Raw genomic sequence first — 20633 nt, forward strand, 5'->3', positions numbered from 1 at the left:
GTGATTGATTTCAGTTTTTTTTTTCCAAGGTGTGTGTGCTACCAAATATTACATTGAGAGTGCCAATCATTTTGTCCAGTCCATTCTTAGAGTTTTGCGTGAAATATGTCAGTTTTGCTTTTTGTTTCTTCACTTTTTTGTATCATACCAATACAAACAAAAGAAATAAACATGAATTCCCATAATTAAATTATATATATATATATATAACAATTATTCCTGTTGTAAAGCGATGCAAACTGTTGGTGCTATATAAATCCTGTATAATAATAATATAATATAGATACGTGCCAGTTAATTTAAATTAATTTTCCCAAATAATTAGTTTTTGACGTACAACAGATTTAAAAAATAAATAAAATGTCGTTTACAATTAACCACTAGATATAGCTACTTCATCATAGCTTGAAAGGTGAAGTTTAAGAAATAAAGTAAAAAAAAAAAAAAACAACACACAAAAATAAAAAATGTACTTCACTTAAAATGAGGAATTTATTAAATCAGTCTTTTTTTAACAGCAGTTACATAAGTTACACAGAATGTTTAAAGTTTTCACGTGTATTTTCATTACTTTAGAATACAGGCAAAATAGTACCAACAACATGTACATAAAAATACCTCAGCATTCAAATAAGGCCATTATTTAAAAAGAAAAAAAAAAAAAACAACCAAAAAAAACAATAGCTAATATTTTTCTTTTCTTTTTTTATATCTTAAAGGTGTTTATAACTGTGAAGATGACCTTTCATTTGAAGGTTCTTATACATCAATGATTTTAATGCAAGTATCTGCCTTTTGGCAAACAACATAGATTACAAAATTTCATATCCTGCATCAAACTTATGTACAAAATGCCTGAAAAGTGACAGGTCCATTTTAAATAAAAGGTAAACCCCAGCCTCCGAGTGATCCAACCTTCGACTGTGCCATTCAGATACGATATTCTATGAGTGCCTTTATACCTGAATAGATGGACACGAATAGCTGTGGCAATATGGGACAAAAGTCCTCCTGCTCCTTTTAAATAGAGTACTGGTAGGAGCACCCACTCAAGTAAATACACTGAGGCGTCGAAGCCCATTTACTTTTAGTTTGAAAACATTTCAAGTAAACCTGTCAGGCATAGTAAAGGTGGCCATGTTGTAAGCTGCCAGAATGCCTGCTAAAATGTACGGTAACTCTGGTTCTGGATGCACAACAACTGGGTGAACCACCAGCTTGATTCTTTTATATCTTGGGGTAACATTTCTGTATCAGGCTCCTTGCCTTGAACACCAAGAGGTCACACATGGATTCCATATTTTAAAGCACAAAAACAAAGATATATAAATAGTCCTTAGAGGGGGTGGTGAAGTCGTTTTCTTTTTTCAAGCTTTATTCCTTTATTTTCAACTGTTGATTGTGCCAGTAACACACTTACTATCCTGGTATGAAAAAAACACTTACTGTATTGGGAGAACAGAAGCAGGTTAAGACTTATATGAATTCCCCCTCAACAATATAACTGATATCAGTCAGCAGAGGAAGAGAGCACAGAAAGTCGACATTTCTGGCTGAATCAACAGGTATTTTTTGCACATATCAAACTAATATAGCAAAACACTTTTAATTGTATGATTAACAAACCATATAGGCGTAAAATAACAGAAGTTCACTGTTAGGGTTTACATACCCTTTAATTTACCTTCACATTACAGACAATGCAGCAGGAACAGTCAGACTTATCTAAAAGCTTTTTACTAGAACACGGCGTGGTTAACCAGCAAGTATAAATAGCCATGTTCAGAAGACATACAGTAAATAAGGTGTCAGCAGGCACAACCTAATGGCGTCCACCCAAAATATTAAATAGCAAAATGGCTGCCTTTGTTCTATGCATGTACCAGTTGCACTTCCTGTGTCAGTGTACAGACCTAGCTATGAGCAGTAATCTTCAGAGTCAGGTTTAATGCTATGAAAACAGCAAATAAAAAATAAAATAAGGCCCATAGTAAATATAGTTGCCCTTGGAATTTCACTCTTTAGTCGCCTTCATTAACTTAAAATTCACAAAGTGCACAAAGTATACCTAAAGAAATTTTTTTTTTTCCGCTTTCTATTCTACATCTTGACAGCTGCCCAGTCGTAATACTTAGTGGTCTATTGGAACAACACTTCCATTTCCCTATAAAAGATTGGTAAAAAGGTCACACTAAAATGTCAGAGTTGCTAACCTTGCTGTAAACTAAAAGTAGAAAAAAAATTAAAAGTAAAAAAAAAAAAAAAAAAAAGGAAAAAGTTTATTTTTTCTGATGGCGTAAGTTAATAAAGATACAAAACACTAGAAATGACCAAACTTTTTCAAAGAACAAGCACCACAATTGACATCAGCATTCCAGTTTGTAGTGTTTAACTATGTAACATGTTTCACTCCCAATCCACTTCATCAAACTCGGAATCGTCTTCTGAGTCGCTGTATTCCACAGCGATTCGCCGAGACAAGATGGTAGCCACATCATTCTCAATACGCTCGTGCTTGGCCTCCTGTTCGCGCTGTTCTTCAACTTTACGAAGTTGAATACCTGGGGGGGGGGGGGAGCACATGCTTAGTGAAAATACTAAAATTACTCAAAAACTGTTGATATGAAACACAAACTTCACAAAATCTTGCATATTCACTATTTAGAAAGGCACATTTCCCTATTTAACAATAATTTTTTATCATTAACATGAGTATTGGCAATTTTTATTAAGTTTTAAATAAAGTAGGGAAAGGTTTGAACCTGTGTTAGTTTTTGCGATTTTATTGAATCAATTTCCCCTAACTTTTTGTCTGGGAGAGGCAAAAGGAAGTGGGAGAAATCTCTGCAAATTAAAAGAATAACCCTTTTATACAGTTGTCAGCGAAACAGGTTTCCCCATTAAGAGGAGTCCCCCCTCACCTCTTGTTATGGTGACAACTGTGACATTTTGTTATTTCATCATTTTCTGTGGTAAATCTCTCTAGTGCTGACAAACGGCAAAACAAAAAAAACAAAAAAACCTGACAGAGCATTTAATCAATCCTTACTCTATAAAACATTAAGCATACATGTACTTTAAGAACATGTTTTCTGTGAAAACCAATGTTGGATGACTTAAAACAATATAAAACTGCGCTAATGGGTGGAAAGAATAAGAAGCTGCTAGCACACCATTAGATATCTATGGCTATAGTGTCAAAAAAATCAAGTGCTACACCAATTAAGAAACAAATAAAACATAAAATTATAAATAATATAATTTAAAAAAATTACAAAATAATTTTCACTCTACAAATCTATGTTGTAAAAAATACCAACTTTGCTTCTGAATATCAAATTTGTGAAGAAGCAAGCAAATGAGATGGTTAAAACACCAAATATATGCTCCTCCACCAAGTGCCACATAGAGAGGCTTACCGCAAGAGTGTGACCCTCTAATATTGAGAAGGCACAAAACATTTCAGAGTATCAGACAAGCTCCAGCAGTATAAGAGGTATCACAAATTCCATCCACAAGGTGGTCATACTCTTGCGGTAGGAGCAAATAATTTATGTTTTTAACACTTTGAAACGTTTTTTTTTACCACCTCCTTTGTTCACTTCTTCACAAGTTTGATATTCACAGAAAAGATTTGTATTTTTTGACCACTAGGAACATCAATTTGTACAGTGCACATTATTCTGTAATTTTTTATTACATTTTTGTTCGGTTAAATTGGTTACACGCATTGGTTTATTCAGAAAGTTTTGATCATTTGAGGGTTCAGTTGTTTTTTTAATTAGCGCAAAACTCGATTGATTAATGTTGGATGACTGTAAACTGTAAATGGCCGGTGAAATCTAGAACATCTGTATATTTTATTTTTATAAATTTTTCATATGTTTAAAGTGGTTCTAAACGCTCAAGGTTTTCCACCTAATGCATTCTATGCATTAAAGCGGGGGTTCACCCTATTAATAAGAAAAAATATTTTTTTTTTCCTCTAGCATAAAATGAGGCATAGTAGCGCGAGCTACAGTATGCCTGTCTTAATTTTTTTAGCCCCGTACTCACTGTGCAATCGTAGAGACAAGATTCCGACTCCCCGCGGGGAATGGGCGTTCCTATGGAGAGGGAAGGTGATTGACGGCCGGCTCTGGCACGTCACGCTTCTCCGGAAATAGCCGAAATAGGACTCTGCGCTTCACGGCGCCTGCGCATAGTCTGTGAAGAGCCGTGAAGAGCCGAGACCTGTTCCGGCTGTCTTCGGGGAGCGTGACGTGCCAGAGCCGGCCGTCAATCACCTTCCCTCTCCATAGGAACTCCCATTCCCCGCGGGGAGTCGGAATCTTGTCTCTACGATTGCACAGTGAGTACGGGGCTAAAAAAATAAAGACAGGCATACTGTAGCTCGCGCTACTATGCCTAATTTTATGCTTAAATGTTGTTATGGAGGGTGAACCACCGCTTTAAGATAACAAACCTTTTAAGTGAAGCCCCCCCCCCCCCCACCTTCCCCCTTATACTTACCTGAGCCCCCTTCTCGATCTAGCAATGTACATGAGAGACTCTCTGGGGTCTCTCGCCCCTTATTGGTCTTATTCTATGTCTTTTCTATTTTCATTTGTTCCTTTTGATATTTTTTTAACTGATGGAATAAAAAAAAAATTTGATCTTGTATTTGAGAGTTACTGGGACCTTAAAAATCCCTGCTCTGCTAGAAGCATTTGTTTGTTATCTTTTTCAAATGTTTCATTGCGTTTCTGAATAACTCTTTTGAACAATGTTTACCAACACTGTTCAGATGCCATTTTCACAGCAGAGATTTTAGCTCTAATAATACTCTGCTGTAACACACAGCAAGTAACTGCCAGCAAGAGTAGCAGCAGCAGAGGGTCAGGCCATGTTAGGTACACCCTATGTATGGAGGATTTTTTGGGGTGTCCGTAGCACATCTAGGGTCAAACAAAGGTTAAAGACTAAATGAATGACTGCACCATGTCTATTATTTTAAATATAACATTGTAAAATACACACCAAAGCGTCTCCATTTTAAATATACTAACAAACCATAAATAGCAAAGCTACGGTCATGCAAACATAGTTCTAACCTTTTCGTATTGCTTCCAGTAGAACACTTCTTGCGTCACTAATTACTGGCAGAGTAGATGGATGTCGCTTGGGCTCAAGAGCAACTTGTGATGGTGGGGATGAGGGAAGCAAAGGAGCATGAGAGCCAGGTACAATAGATGCTAGAGGATGTAAACCTGCAGGGGGGTGAGAGAGTGGTGGGACTGCAACAGGGGAAGAGGGACGCATTCCAGGAGGAGGTAAAGGTGGTGGAGGAGGAGGTGGTGGAAGCCCCAGTGCTTCAGTTTGTGGAAGTGGATGTACTGGCACAGCTTCACCTGGTTGAGCAGAACGTGATGATGGAGGAGGAGAAGGCTGTACAAGAGGAGGGGCAACAGGAGGTGCTGCTGGGTGAAGTACTCCAGGTGCTATCTGAAGAGGAGCTGGTGCTGGTGGCACAACAGTATTCTGTAAGCTAGTTGCAGGAGGTGGTGGTGGTGGAGGAATAGGAGGCGGAGGAGTGGACGATATAGATGAGCGCAGTGAAGATGCAGAAAGTGCAGATGGAAGGGGTGGAGGAGGAGGAGGAAGAGGTGGTGGTGGTGGTGGAGAAGGGCTCACAAACACTTGCGTTCTTCCTATAGCTGGAGACTGTGGCCGGTTTTCATTCAAACCTTGTGTGGCACTAGAATAGAAGGACAAAGAACTGGTAATAAAGCAGTTCATAAAAAGTTTGAGACAAATTAACAAGCATCTAGATTACAAATATTTTTTACTACTACATAAAAAAAAAAGAAGAAGAAGAAGAAGAGAGAGAGAGAAACGGAGAAGCTGTTTTTCTAACCAATTTTACATGCCTTCATACCGAAAATGTAGAAAGATTCTCAGTCTGGGTTGAGGTGGTTACATGATATTATTCCCAGAAATTACTTTCCGATTATATCTAGTCTGTAGAAAAATATAATAAATGATCAGAAAGTAATTTCCGGAAATAATATGTCCTCAGTCCAAACATGGAAGTCCACACTTCAATATAATTCAATAAAATACAATACAGTAGATATGGTTAACAATTCTTGGAAAAAAAAATGAAAAAAAAAAAAAAACAGCAATGGAGGCTTCAATCTGTAAAGTGAAATTTGCATCTTATCAAACTTTAAACCACTATTTTTTATTTATCACAGAAAAAAAGAAGACAATAGAAGGATTAAAAAAAAATTGGACAGTATACTCTTGTGGAGCCCATCTTAGAACTTCCTCCAACTCAATATCCAGCAGCAACTACTCACCCAAAATTCATGGTCTCCTCTGGCTATCCACAGCCTACACTGGAGATCTGCACCAGGTCAGGTACCCACACAGTAAAACTACACCATGGGGTTGGATTTACTTAAATTGGAGAGTGCAAAATCTGGTGCAGCTCTGCATAGAAACCAATCGGCTTACAGTTTTTTTTTCTTTTCGTTAAAGCTTAATTGAACAAGCTGAAGTTTGAAGCATACACAGCTGCACCAGATTTTGAACTCTGCGCTTTTAATAAATCAACCCCCATGTGTTCTACTTCTGATAGAGGTAAACAGAAAAGGGATACCAGGATGCAAATTCACAACATCACAGACCAACAGCCAACCTTTTTTTTGTTGATATCTGTTATGGATCTCATTAATCCAGGCCATTGTATAGCTTGTCACATTTAACCAGACTTGTCCTGTTGAATGGATTAACATTACAGAACAAACACCATTAAATGTGACCAACTACTTTTAGCTTCTTTTGATAAATTTTCGTGAAAGGTCTAGGAAGCCCACAAGCCTTGGCGGGAGGCTGTCCATGCATAACCTTAGCTGCTGAGCAATATATGCTTCTAACAATGGCATGTTTGTGCCTATGGAGAGAGGCCGATCAACTTTACCCTAGGCAAGCTAAGCCTGAAGTCATAGGTCAGGTTGGAAGAGCTTATAAAATACCTGAAAATGTATAGATCCAACTGCAACCAATCATATTGCTCAAGAGGACTCTTAATGTCCTCCAACTTGTAACCCAAGAACAAACTGCTGCAGCTTGCCAGTCTTTAGCTGTGGTGGCTGCATTCATTTTAATGTTTTTTTTAAAGATTTGTTGCCTATATTTTTATCTGATGATAATGCCACTGTCACACTTTGTCTTAGCATGACAACGTTCACTTCATATACTATATCTATGGAGGAGCAGGTGTTGTTACTCTAGGCTGCCTGTTCCTGATTTGGAGTAGAAAACACCTTCTGTCTCCTCATTCCAATAACATAGGAGAGAAGTGCAGTTTGTAGGTCCCTGAAGCAAACTTGGCAGTGTTGAAAGAACTGCTTGGGATTTAAGTGATGGGATATGTACTGGGTATGAAGTAAAATTGTTTCTTAGATGAACACACTACACTTTATTATAAAATTGCCCACCTGATAACTGGCATGGCTTTTCCATCTCCGGCAGCGTGCATTGGTGGAGGAGGTGGTGGTTCATGAGGCCTTACCAAAACCCTTTCTTCACCCTGAACCCTGTTCAGAAGATCATTCATCTGGCTGTAAGGTAGCGCTGCAAGCGAGAAGGTTCCATCTGAATTTTCTCCATAAGCTTGTGGCCTAGAAAAAGAAGGATTTCACCATGTCAGAACAGTGTGTTGTCGCCACATCCCTATATATGTAAAAAAAAAAAAAAGAGAACCCCCTCATTTGGGACTTTAAGCTTGTGGTCTAGAAACAAAATGAGAGCATGTAGTGAGAAATATAGGCTATACCTTTACTTGGAAAACTTGTTAAAAAAAAACACTACAGAGAGAATAACCAAGGTAGTTACAACAGCTTATGCACACATAATAGGAAGCTTTTCACAAACAGTGTTTGTGCAGATATGCACATGCTTGCTGAAAATTAAAAGCTTACTGGATGCCACCAAGAAAAGACTAGGATCTAGTAGCCTGAATCATCTGCAGGGGTCTCAAACTGGCGAACCCTCCATCTGCTGCGAAACTACAAGTCCCATCATGCCTCTGCCTGTGGGAGTCATGCTTGTAACAGTCAGCCATGCAATGCCTCATGGGACTTGTAATTTCGCAACAGCTGGAGGGTCGCCAGTATGAGAGCCCTGAGAATTCTGATCGGTTTGCCACTGTTCTGGCCCAAGTTTTTCTTAAGCTCACCAAATAAGTTGCAATCTGATTGTACAATCTTCTTTAGAGCTACCAAAAACAATGTCTTCCAAGGGTCTTGCCGATTGGAAACAAATTGATTTGCACATTCTAAAGCGGTTTGTACAAAGATTGTCTGGTCAGACTGTGACATGTATAGTGACCCTTAGATATTGGGGTATTCCTACTCCCTTGGTTGCATGCTCCACAAAAGCAAATACATTAAAGATCCATTGAAGGAGCGGGATCCCTTCATAATGGATGCAGTAAATATCCAGGTTTGGGAACCAGGGATCTGAAATCTCATCATCAGTCCCAAAAGATGTAGGCAACTGTTAGGTCTTTTAACCCTTCAGCATCTAACCAAAGTCTATAAACTAACCCCCAAAGTAAAACTAAAAAGGCAAAAAACTTTTATTCCCCCCCATTTTGGATAGAGCAAGGGAGGGTGATAACCAGTCATATTTTTTTTCGCCATCTGTGTCCCATTGCAGAGATTTCTCATCACTTCCTGTCTTTTAGCCAAACGGGAAGTGAGGAGAAATCCATGCAAATTAAGGGAATTCCTCAAGGATCCCCAGGTCATCAGAACCATTGTACCCATCGGAAGATTTCCCCTTATTACGTATTACTTTTTTTTTTACTTTGCCTTTAGTTATACTTTAACACATCGGAAGACTGGAATGCATAAGAGAATGCAATGCAAGCAAACCTTGTTTCATAATGTGATGTTGGTCCATTTACTATCTCCACATGCTTCAGTCCAAAATCTAAATCATCTTCTGCCAGCTCAGCACCCAGAGCCAACTTCTGCCACTGACGACGTCTGTCATGTGGAGCTCGAGGCACTTTCTCTGGTTCATGCGGACGATCAATATTCTTTTGCTACAAAAATATTAAGGTATAAGCATGCAAGTAGCAGCCTTAGCCAACTAAATGCTCAGCCATAATGACATTTTGCTAAGAAACATAAAAAAAAAAAAAAAAAAAACACACACACACACACACACACACACACACACAGGGACAAACTAGATTATGAGGCAACATAAACCTATAAAAAAAGTCCAGAATAAAACCGTTAAGATATTAAAATGGTATGTTCAGTAGCTGAGGAACAATGATATCTTTGGCTTGAGCAAAGTGAAAGTGAAATACCAGGCCAGCATGAACCCTTTAATCTAGTTATGTGTTCATTCAGAAAACAGCAATACCTGTATGGTCTAAACACTACATTTAAATAATCTTCCTACAATCTGCAGCACATCAGAAAATTAGTGGTATGTACGTCAATATGCTGCAAAAAGGCAGGGCTGTTCATCACTTCATTAAAAAACTGTTGAGCTTTTGTCTTTTTTTTTTATTATTTGCCATTCATAGTCTCTATGGAAGGATTTTTTTCGGATTTTTACCATTTCATTTGATTTTATTCCAAATTACGGTATGTGTTCATTCCAAAAACAGCAATAACTGTACTGTCTAAACACTAGCTTTAAATAATATTCCTACAATCCGCAGCACATCAGAAAGTGTACTGATAATGTACATATCTTATATCCTACCATAGTACTTATAAATGGGTGCAATATTCTGCTTAAAAAAAAAACGATATTACACCAATATGGTACAAAAGACAGGGCTGTTCACCAATCACTTCATGAAAAAACATTGAACTTTTGCCTTTCCTTTTTTTCGGCATTCATATTCTCTATAGAAGGCTTTTTTTCCAGATTTTTATTATTACATTTGGTTTTATTCTAAGTCGTGGTAGTTTATTCTCTCCTGCTGAATTCTCCATTCCCCTTGTGTGACTTTCTATACCATACTACACTTAAAGCATTACAGCATGAACCACAGTAAAAGATTATCCCATTAATTCAAGTAAGTAGACCTTACCACTTGGTCCCTACCCAACAGTCTGTGTTACATTTTAAACCAACCAAAACATACTTTATAACCCTTCAAACTATCCCAAAAAGTTCTGTAAAAGAGGTTATATACAGTATCTGGCACAGAAGCCTTTGTCAATTTAAAGCCCAACTCCAGGCACAACAAAAAATATAACCCTTGCAGTATGCCCTGTCCCTCGTAATGGTTGAATGCTTGTTGAGATCAGGGGGCTGCAGAAGAAACTGGTATTACTTACCTAACTTACTAGCAGGCTAGTTTGCTTCTAGCTTGACATAAGGGCTAGACATGGTTTGAAATAGTGCTGTGTAAAATAGGTGCGCTATTGTTTTGTGCTGCTAATTATTTACAATAAAACTGAAAGATTTAATAATGTTTAAATGAATGAAGACCTGTGTGCAGATGTGGAATGTTTATGCAAGTTCCTCCGGGCAGCCAAAATAGGTTGCATCCTGGCACCAGGCCGTGGACAAGGTCTTTAAAACATTGAGTATCCAAAAAAAATACATTTCTAATTTTATTTCGGTTTTAAGTGAGAGAATATTTATTAAAAGATTAAATATTTCTGCAGCACACAGCATGCAGTTCATAATTAGCAGATGCATTTATGCAAGTGGCTTTCCAAAGAAATGCGGGGAGCAAAAACTTTAACTTATAGGTCTCCCACAGTTATATTTGTGTGTCATTAAAGTATAAGTCCACCCTAAAACTAAAATCCCAGCATCTACAGAAATCCACGATCTTACACATCTAACCCTGTAAAGAATAAAATTGCTATACATACCTTTTCTGCAGCCAATCCGACCTGAAGAAATCAAAACAGGATGTAAACTGCAGTGCAATGTTATGCTCTTGAACATTTTTTAAAGGATAAGTTCACCTTTTAGGAAAAATAAATGCACAAAAAAAATATGTGCATGGATTATTTTTGTTCCCTCAGAAGCCTGGAGAGTATTGCACCCCGGATCAGGGGTGCAATGTCAGGATCCTGCAGCCAAGACCTCTGATACAGGCTGACTGTTTACAGGCTGCAGGGCTTGTGAATGAATTACGAGAACGTTCATCAATGCTCACAGTTTATTAAGAACTACAATCCTTCAGTCGCAATGGCTGATGATACTTGTAGATTTCTCATTTACATACGGTTTGCTGTGAATAATTGATGTGGCCATGCGGGCAGAGTCCTGCATGGTTGTGCCATTTTCAAAATGTGCCAGCGGGTGCTGGGAGAAGAACCACTGCCACAGAGAGGGGAATCTGGGGGTTCGGGGGTAGGTCTGGCGCATCTTACAAATTAGACCAGAATTATAGGTGCAACAAGCTATGAAAAGTGAACTTATCCTTTCATCTTATAATTAATACTGATATATGCAGCAGGCTGCCTTACAAGATGAGCTTCCATTTAGTAAATTTGAAATACCTTTTGTTTTCGCTTCTCCTTCCGTTTGTCCTCTGTGTCCTGCAACATCTTCTCTTTCCACAAATCAAAGAAGTAGGATGGATTTGTGTAAAATTTTAGGCCTTCTTTACCATCATCTCTATAGAAACAAAATTTAGACATGCGAATATTCAAGTCTTGCTGATTGAAATAAATGTTTTAGATTAAGGTACTAGCAAACAATATATTTCTGACCCAAAACTAGCTCCACAAAGCATTATAAGGACAGCCAGGAAACCAACAATGTATCAAGCAGAAGACACATTTTTGTCAGGATTGAAGTTAGGAGATACAAGACTTTTACATTTACTATAGATGTGCTGTAATAGAGTTTAGGTCAGACACTGGAAAGATTATGGAATGGCCCTTTAACTGAAAGCAAGGTGAGTTTGGTATGGAAGGTGTAAGTAAATCTGAAACGGACTTGAAGGTATATGCAGTCCTCAGAACGAGAACACTACGCACACCTAAGTAAAATAATGAACTATATATAGGCAAAAATAGGATTTGTTTTAAACAGCTTACCTGTAAAATCCTTTTCTTGGAGTACATCACGGGACACAGAGCCTTGTGAATTACTTAATGGGTTATGTTCCACCTTCAGGTGATTGGTCACTGGCACACCCAAGACAGGAAATGTCCCTCTATATAACCCTTCCTATACCGGGAGTACCTCAGTTTTTGTAGCAAAGCAATAAGTATTCCAAGAAGAGGGGTGGGAGCTCTATGTCCCGTGATGTACTCAAAGAAAAAGGATTTTACATTTTTCTTTTTTATACATCACGGGACACAGTGCCTTGTGTACTTAATGGGATGTTCCAGGGCAATGCTTAACTTGAGGGGAGGGGGATACAGATAGATTTTCTGTATCTGAGCAGTTGCCTTCAGATAGATCTTCACTGCTCTTACTACATCCAGAGAGTGCAACAATCTTTCTTCCGCAGAATGCGGATGCGGAAAAAATGATGGTAGGAAAAATCGACACATGTAGATATGCATCTTTGAGGTCTACTGAGGCCAGGAACTCCCCTTCTTGTAGGGCGAAGATCACTGAGCGATTGACTCCATCCGAAAAGAGTGAATGTTCAGGAATTGGTTCTTTTAGATCTAAAATGGGTCTGACAATCCTGTTTGGTTTTGGAACTGTAAAGAGATTTAAATAAAATCCCAAGCCTTGCTCCTCTGAGACAACCCTAGGGTTGTCCCGATACCACTTTTTTTAGGACCGAGTACAAGTACCGATACTTTTTTTCATGTACTCGTCGATACCGAATACCGATACTTTTTTTAATGTCTTGTGACAGTTTTCAAACTAATGATATGAAGAATGCTCCTTACGTTGGTAATCAGTGGGAAGAATGCCCCTTAGTAAGGAGTAAACTGATTTTAAGTCTAGATGATTATATATTGTATGTCTCAGAGCAGGTATAGAGCAAAATTGCATGGGGCCGCCCCCCCCCCCCCCCAAAAATTTTTTTGCCCAGGGTCCAATCAACATTAAAGATGGCCCTGCCTCTTACAGTCCCTTATTTGTACCTTAAAAAAAACTGAGCTTCTGAGGTATGGGGGCCGTGACTTCTCCTGCCTCTTGCAATACAGCACCTGGTGCCCAAGTTACAATCGGGGAAGAGTAGTTAAAATATAACTAGTCCCTATGTAAGAAAAAAAAAAAAAAAATAATGCTAGAATTCGCTAAGTTCACTCAGTGGTTGCGGTGTGTGTGTTTGTGTGTTTTTTTTTAAGGGGGGGGGGGTCGAGGTGGAATTGGGGGGGGTTTACTTAATTTAGAAGGTTGTGCGTGTTGTGCATGTCTTGACTTCCGAAGCAGAAAACTTTTTAGGTTCCTACCACAACACAGCAAGTCCCATGATAGATGATCATCCCCCTTTTTTTGTGTGTGTGCGCATGTTAAACAGTTGATGTTGCTAAAATGCTGAGTTACAAAGTATAGTAAATTGTACTGGATAAACCAACATTGATAAATCCACCACAATCTGCTTGCAAGTAGAGAGAAGTAGAGAGAAGCAGCTACTGTCAATCATTGTGGTGGTGTTGAAAAAGTTCTATCTTCTAATAGGCTGAACCTGAGGCTGGACATATCGGCATGCTATACATTGGCATGCTGTGAATATCTGGGAAATGCTGGTGCTTCATACAGACCTTGAAAAAAAGGGTGGTTGTTGTCACTCTATTACAGGAACTTGGGCTGGAAGTTGTAGAGATCACTGTAGTAGCTGTGCCCACAGATATGGTACATACATATGTATACTGTATCGCCTTAAACCGGACCATTGTAACACTGTTACGGCCGCTCTCCGTCCCCGCCCCTTCTGTTCTCTCACTCTCCGTCCCTCTGTCCGCCCGCTCTCCGTCCCTCTATCCGTTAGCTCTCCGTCCATGCCCCTCTCTCCACCCGCTCTCCGTCCCCGCCCCTTTCTCCGCCCGCTCTCCGTCCCTGCCCCCTCGTTTCAGCCATTCTCCGACCCCCGCCCCTCTCTCCGCTCGGTCACCGCCCAACTCTCTGCCCGTTCTCCGATAAAAAGTATCGGACTGGGCATCGGGAGCATTTGCGCGAGTACATGTGCTCGCGTAAATGCTTGGGATCGGTCCCGATACTAGTATCGGGACAACCCTAATTATCCCTTGGGATAACAAGTGATCCAATGCTAGGAACAAGGGCTTTCTTTTTACTGGATCCTTGGGGATGCTTGATTTTAGAAAAAACGGGATGGCGGGAGCCCCCAAAATTCCAGCTTGTAACTCAGAGATACAGTGGAGATTATTCACTTGTCCTGAATCGCTTACTGTCTGGCCCCTGAACATTGCAGAAGTCTTCGCCCCACATGGCCGAGTGCGGGCGCCTCTTCATAAAGAGGCTTTGGGGATCCTTGATACCCCCCTCCTTCCCTGCCGCTTTGACCGTAGTAAAAAGCGTGCCCCCTGCGCACATAGGAGATGGCGGCGAACAGGGCGGGGAGAGAACCGCCCAAGGAGGGGCCGCCGTGGGACCCCAGACTACGAGAGACCCCCCCCATTCAACATCCGTGGCAAAGCCTGAAGCGGAGAAGGTGAGCAGATCAACAGACCGGCTGACACTGAGCTTTCATCCTGGAAAGCATGCAAGTAAAAACACCAGGTATGTCTCTTTACTCCATCTAGTGGCGAAAAACAGATAAGACATGCAACTACTCACATAAGGTAAGTGATTGTCTTCAGTTGCCTTATCCCCGCTGCAGGAAACTGCTGAAGATCAGACAGATCCAACCATCACCCATCACAATGGGCCATGTTGTGCCAAACCTTCAGGGTACTGGGTTCCTATATAAAGGAGGCCTCTTCCCTGGACCTGTAGAGCACTCTGCCAGAAAACCTTTGGGAATTTTTAGATACAAGTCCAAAGTGCTGGGTCTCAGAGTCCAGTCCTCAAGAGAGACATTACAGGCAAAACCTTGTTCTTCCACGAGGCCTGGGTACATCCATTTTTGGCTTTTTTGGCACTTTTGGATGGATCCGGATTGTCTAGCTCCTTGACCCCTGCAGGGATCCTCCAGCAGAGCTTTCTAACTTAGCACATCTTTAACCATGACCAAAAACAAAAGTACTCCCGGTATGGGAGGGGTTATATAGAGGGGAACTTCCTGTTATGGGTGTGCCAGTGTCCAATCACCTGAAGGTGGAACATAACCCATTAAGTTAAACTTATTTTTCTCATTATGGCTAGCATAAGGGAGGGTTATAACCTGTCAGATCTTTTTTTTGCCATCTGTGTCCCATTGCAGAGATTCCCCTTCACATCCTGTCCCATAGCCAAACAGGAAGTGAGAGCAAATCTCTGAAAACAAAGAGAATCCCTTGGGGACCCCAGGTCACCAGAACTAGTTTCCCCACTGGAAGATTTTCCCTCTATTACTTTTCTGGGGACAACCCAAAATTTGTGATTGTCTTTTACTTTCACTTTCAATGATAACGATAAAAAGGACAAATATAGAGGGGGAATCTCCTAACGGGAGCACAGAAAGCAATAAAAACTGACAAGTGTTCCAATCCCTCTCCACTCCATCCAAAACTAAAAAAAAAAGTTTTGCCTTTAATTATAATTTAAGATTGTTTTTGAATATACAATCAACTAGCATTCAAAGGACAAATTTGCTAAAATTTTAACTATATGCAGCACGATCAAACACAGATTTTAAAAAGGAATCCGTTAATCCTCTTGAGCGAATATTGGATAAGATGAAAGACTCTTGGCATCAATCTGCACATTAAAAAGGAGGGAGAGGAAGATTTCCTGGGATGGCAGTTTAACCTAACACTTGAGCAGAATGCTCAGAGTACAGCACATTATTTTAATTGGCATGTTGAAATAATTGGGCATAAACGTGTGACATCTGCGGTACAGCATGTCCTCGCTGTAGCGACGAAGCTGCATGTTCAAAGACAATTGGAGAGGAGACAAATGGTTGGGATGGTCTACATTGCTCTACAGCCTCCAATCAGATTCAAATTCTTATTTTTAAACACAATTTTGCTTACTGCTTTGAGGTAACACAGAATGTGTCACACTAACAAATCTATACTTGGCAATCAAAATTATATTTTTAAGAACGGTTGCGATACACAGTTAATAACACAAAAACATGTAAAACCCCGGACATGTAATAGATTGTTCTACTGTTCGTAGTCTTTAGTAAACAAATGTAACCAATATTCTTAAGCATGTGTTACCCCAACACTTCATATTCCTGATATGTGCCTGCTGGACCATGTACTTGTATGATAAAGTATCCTGTGGTGTTCCTGCCAGTCCCTCTGATTTCCCATTAAAGCGGTAGTAAAGCGCCATGCTTTTTTTTTTTTTTTAAACCTGCAAGGTTATTATAATGTGCTTGTATGCATCAGCACATTATATGAAACTTACATTAAAACAAAGCCCTCTAGCAATGCGAATTCACCACCGACAGGGTTTCCATCTTCACCCGGTCTTTCTTCCGGGTTCGTGTCCTTCAGCCATTTGAATGGCCACGCCGCGATAACTTTAATCCCGCACATGCGCAGGCACAGGACTCTGAAGCACAGGACTCAGAAGGAAGGGCACGAGCATGTCGTTCCTTCAGAGAGCATGCGCCAATTATGTCACCGGCCCATTCACAAGAAAATATCTCCAAAGCGGCGCACATTTAGGAGATATTTACTGTACCTATAGGTAAGCCTTATTATAGGTTTACCTATAGGTAAATATCAACCATGAGTGTTTAGCACGTTAAAAACTGACCACACTAAGTAGGAGAGTACACCCTGGTTCATTCTCTAGCTGTGCTGGGAAATCTGTGTACTCTCTTGAAATGATCAGTATTGTCCTGACACACCTCCCCTGCACAGCCTTTCGCTGGGAAGATCAGTGTACTTCTGCTTCACCTCCCCACAGCTCTTATGCAGCTGCAGCTAAAAAAAAATGAGAAAAATGGTATTAATTTTTTTTTTTTATATCTATACAAAAATGTTTTGCCTTTCATTTCTATTTTAAACTGAATAGGTTGTTTTACAAGGTGATCGTTTCCAATTACTTTAACTTTGCCTTATCGGTATGCATCAAGGTGGGAATGAGTATACATGGAAAGACTGTCAGAAAAGTTAAAGGCGTTGTAAAGGCTCTCTTTGTATTAAAATATTAAACAATGGCATTGCACAGAGTGGCCCCAATGATCCTCATATGGGGTCCCTCCCCGACACGCTAGGCTCCTCCTCTTCTCCATGTGCCACTATAGAAATCCACTTCCTATGATGGCACACGATGATGACACTTACAGGCAAGCTCTGCTGTGTGTGTGTCCATAGACATACAGGCCCGTGCCCCGCTCTCTGCTGACAGGATTTGCTTGACAGCAGGAGCCAAATGATTCCCGCTGCTGCCTCTCTGCCCTGTGAGAGGGGGAGAGAAAAGAGCTGATGCAAAAGGGAACAGTGCTTAATAGTACACTAAACTATATCCTTATGGTCCAAAAATAACTTATAGCCATCCACTGGCCCTGTAATCTATTTTTCAATGTTGTGTTTTTCTTCCTCCTTATAATGTCCTCTGTAACCGAACCACTCTTTCTGCTCAATTCTATTTGTTTCCAACGAGCAGAGCAAAGTAGTTGCGGTCACGTGCACTGCTCGATCCATGCTACAAATCCCATAACCCCTAGTCCGTCTCAAGAGTGAGCATGAGGATGCCTAGATTCAGGACCATGGAGAACACAAGAATACATTTGGAGATTTAGAGAAGGCTGATAGCAATAGAAGGTACTATTCTGATTTTAAATAGTAAACTCTGAACTACCACTTATACCAACAAGCAAGCCTACAATGAGGCTTACCAGTAGGTACTGTGAATATCTCCTAAACTTACACAGTTTAGGAGAAATTCAGAGTGCATGCAGCCGATGACATCATGGGTGCATGCACTCTGAAGGTTCGGCACTGTAAGCCAGACCTTTAGAGCCCGTGCCGGAAACGGCGGCTCCCGCATGCATGCGCGGGAGTGGCGTCATCGCGCCCTCGGCCACTCATGTAGCCAGAGGCTGCGAACCCAGAAGGAACACGGGGGAAGATGTGAACCATCTCAGCTGTGACATTTTGGCGCAGGATGGCTTCGTTCTAAGGTAAGTATCGTAATGTGCTAGTATGTGATGCATACTAGCACGTTATGACATTGCTTTGCATGAATTTTTATTTTTTTTATTTTGAATCACCTGCGGGTTTAAAACAGAGTTTTGTGTCACTTTAGGTTTACAGACCTCATCACTGATGAATACACATTTGGTATGAAATTTTTATTTTGCAAATTGACAAAAAAATTGTGATTTTTCAGCAGCCTGTAATAAATTATTCGTTGCCATCTCTGCAAGTTTATTTTGCAACTCAACAGCTGATATGTGAGAGGCCCTGTTCTTGCACACGGCTTCACCAATTGAATTAAAATATATACCTATATGCTATTGAACATAATAAAAATCAAATGCGAAAAAAAAAAAAATGATACCCTCTGCAAAGAAATGCAAATTTGGGACACTTTGTTTTGCTGTCGGCTGGAAACAAAATTCTAGTGATAACACAAAAAACATGTCTACTGTGTATGTGGGGATCGGTTTAACCATACATACCTGTAGGGTGTTAGGATATCAAGAGGTGGTGGATGTTCACACAACTCATAGGTTTCATGAAGTGGAATTGGCAAGGTTCTGCGGTCAAACAGCTGCTGATCCTGAATGGTAGAACTTCTAAAAGCTTTCCTCATTGTAATATCCTGCAATGAGACTGAAACACAAATACAGATATAAATGATTGAACATGAACAGGTATGTGGTAAATGAAAAATTATTACTTCAAATAGTAGTTTTTAAAACAAACGCTACAATAAAACGATGATGAATCTCTTACAGGACAAAGTATACATGTGAGTTAACCTGAAACTCAGCTTAACAGAAAAAGTATAAAAATAATGACAAAAAGAAAAAAGTAATTCCAGGAAAGCAATTTAGGAGCAAGGGGTATGATTATTATGAATATCCATTGGTGTCTGGTTCTCTTTAAAACAAAACTGTAAAAATAGAAAAGCTTTCCCTGCCGACTTGTTTTATAGGATGCAGGCTATATTTAGTCATGACTCTGGAACAAGCATGTGCATATCACATATCCTAACATACACATGCTTGTTCTAAATCTGTAATCAATAAGAAGAGAAAGAAAGAAAGAAAGAAAGAAAGAAAGAAAGAAAGAAAGAAAGAAAGAAAGAAAGAAAGAAAGAAAGAAAGAAAGAAAGAAAGAAAGAAAGAAAGAAAGAAAGAAAGAAAGAAAGAAAGAAAGAAAGAAAGAAAGAAAGAAAGAAAGAAAGAAAGAAAGAAAGAAAGAAAGAAAGAAAGAAAAACATATTCAAAAACAAGTCAGCAAGGGCAGCTCCTAATTTTCTATTTTGACAGATCCCTAAAAGTCTATTTCTGAGTTGCCGGTGTGTGGTTCTGTCATTGCTCCCACGCTATGCAACCATTTTAGCCTGTAGCTCATGACCCAATTTTCTGTGCCAAGATTATTTTTTCTAGTATGTCAAAGCCTCACCACTGACACCACATCTAAACTTGAGTTGATTGCCTAGACAACTTTAGGGTTTTTGCTACTGCGTCGGGGGGGGGGGAGCACATTAGCTACCAGGAGGGTGTTTCTACTGTCCTACAAGCTGATGTTAGACTTTAATTGCAAAAAGACCACAGTTCCAGCCATGGACAATTTTGCTTGTACTCTTACAGCTTAATGAAACAATGCTTTATTCCTCCTCAAATGTGATGAAATTAAAAGAAATGTCATCATGTATACCTGCATTCCTTAGGTATATCAGAGTACGGCAAAGAAAGCATAGCAATACTTTATCTCTTCCCCAAAAATCCTGTAAAATGGCCCAAACTGATTTGTTGGTGGCCCTAAAAAAAGATTTCAAACAGTTTTCAGTAATTACTAAATTAATTAAATTTAGTAATTAGTATTGCACAGGTCTTCAATCTTGTGATGAGTCAATTGGCCTATTTACATGGAGAAAAATAGTCAATTCCAGCTGCTGCTTGGTATCCTCATGTACAACACACCGGAACATGGACCAGAAAAAGCAAAGGAGGAAGTTGTCCAATGGGATCAAAATAAAAATTATAGACCAAAATTGTCAAAGGTAAAAAAGCTTAAAAGACTTTCAAGAAGCTTGATCTTCCTGTAGCTACATTTGCAAATATCATTAAGAAGATTAAGGTCCATAGGAGTGTAGCTAACATCCCTGGACGCGGTCACAAGAGAAAAATTTACCCGAGATTGAACAGTAAAATAGTGCAATTGGTAGACAATAAGTTAAGAACATTTTTCGAAGAGATACAAGCTGAACTCCAGGGTTAAGGTACATCAGGGTCTGATCGCACAATGCGTTGCTTCCTGAGCGGCAGTAGGCTGAAAGGAAGAAAACTCAAGAGGACTCCACAGTAGAAAGAAAAAACATAAAAAAGCCAGACTGGAATTTTCTAAAATGCACATTGATTAATCACATGGCTTCTGGAG

The 20633-nt window shown here is 39.7% G+C and overlaps 1 protein-coding gene across 4 annotated transcripts in view; it reads right to left on the minus strand.

Annotated features, from left to right (window-relative positions):
- Positions 1–473: 473 nt before the first annotated feature.
- The window catches only part of WASF1 (WASP family member 1), a 141000-nt gene continuing 120840 nt past the window's right edge, over positions 474–20633 (minus strand). For 3 of the 4 annotated variants that reach the window (XM_040350233.1, XM_040350231.1, XM_040350230.1), the window contains exons 4-10: positions 18704–18857; positions 11541–11658; positions 10905–10925; positions 8925–9097; positions 7485–7667; positions 5094–5737; positions 474–2561 (exon numbers count right to left, since the gene is read on the minus strand). In XM_040350233.1, the coding sequence (XP_040206167.1) occupies positions 2407–2561; positions 5094–5737; positions 7485–7667; positions 8925–9097; positions 10905–10925; positions 11541–11658; positions 18704–18857 (1448 nt within the window). In that variant the 3' untranslated portion in view covers positions 474–2406. The remainder of the gene's footprint in view (positions 2562–5093; positions 5738–7484; positions 7668–8924; positions 9098–10904; positions 10926–11540; positions 11659–18703; positions 18858–20633) is intronic. The other variant, XM_040350234.1, reaches the window with a different exon arrangement.

This window comes from Rana temporaria, chromosome 4 (genome assembly GCF_905171775.1).
Source record: "Rana temporaria chromosome 4, aRanTem1.1, whole genome shotgun sequence".
In the NCBI taxonomy this organism is placed as follows: Eukaryota; Metazoa; Chordata; class Amphibia; order Anura; family Ranidae; genus Rana; species Rana temporaria.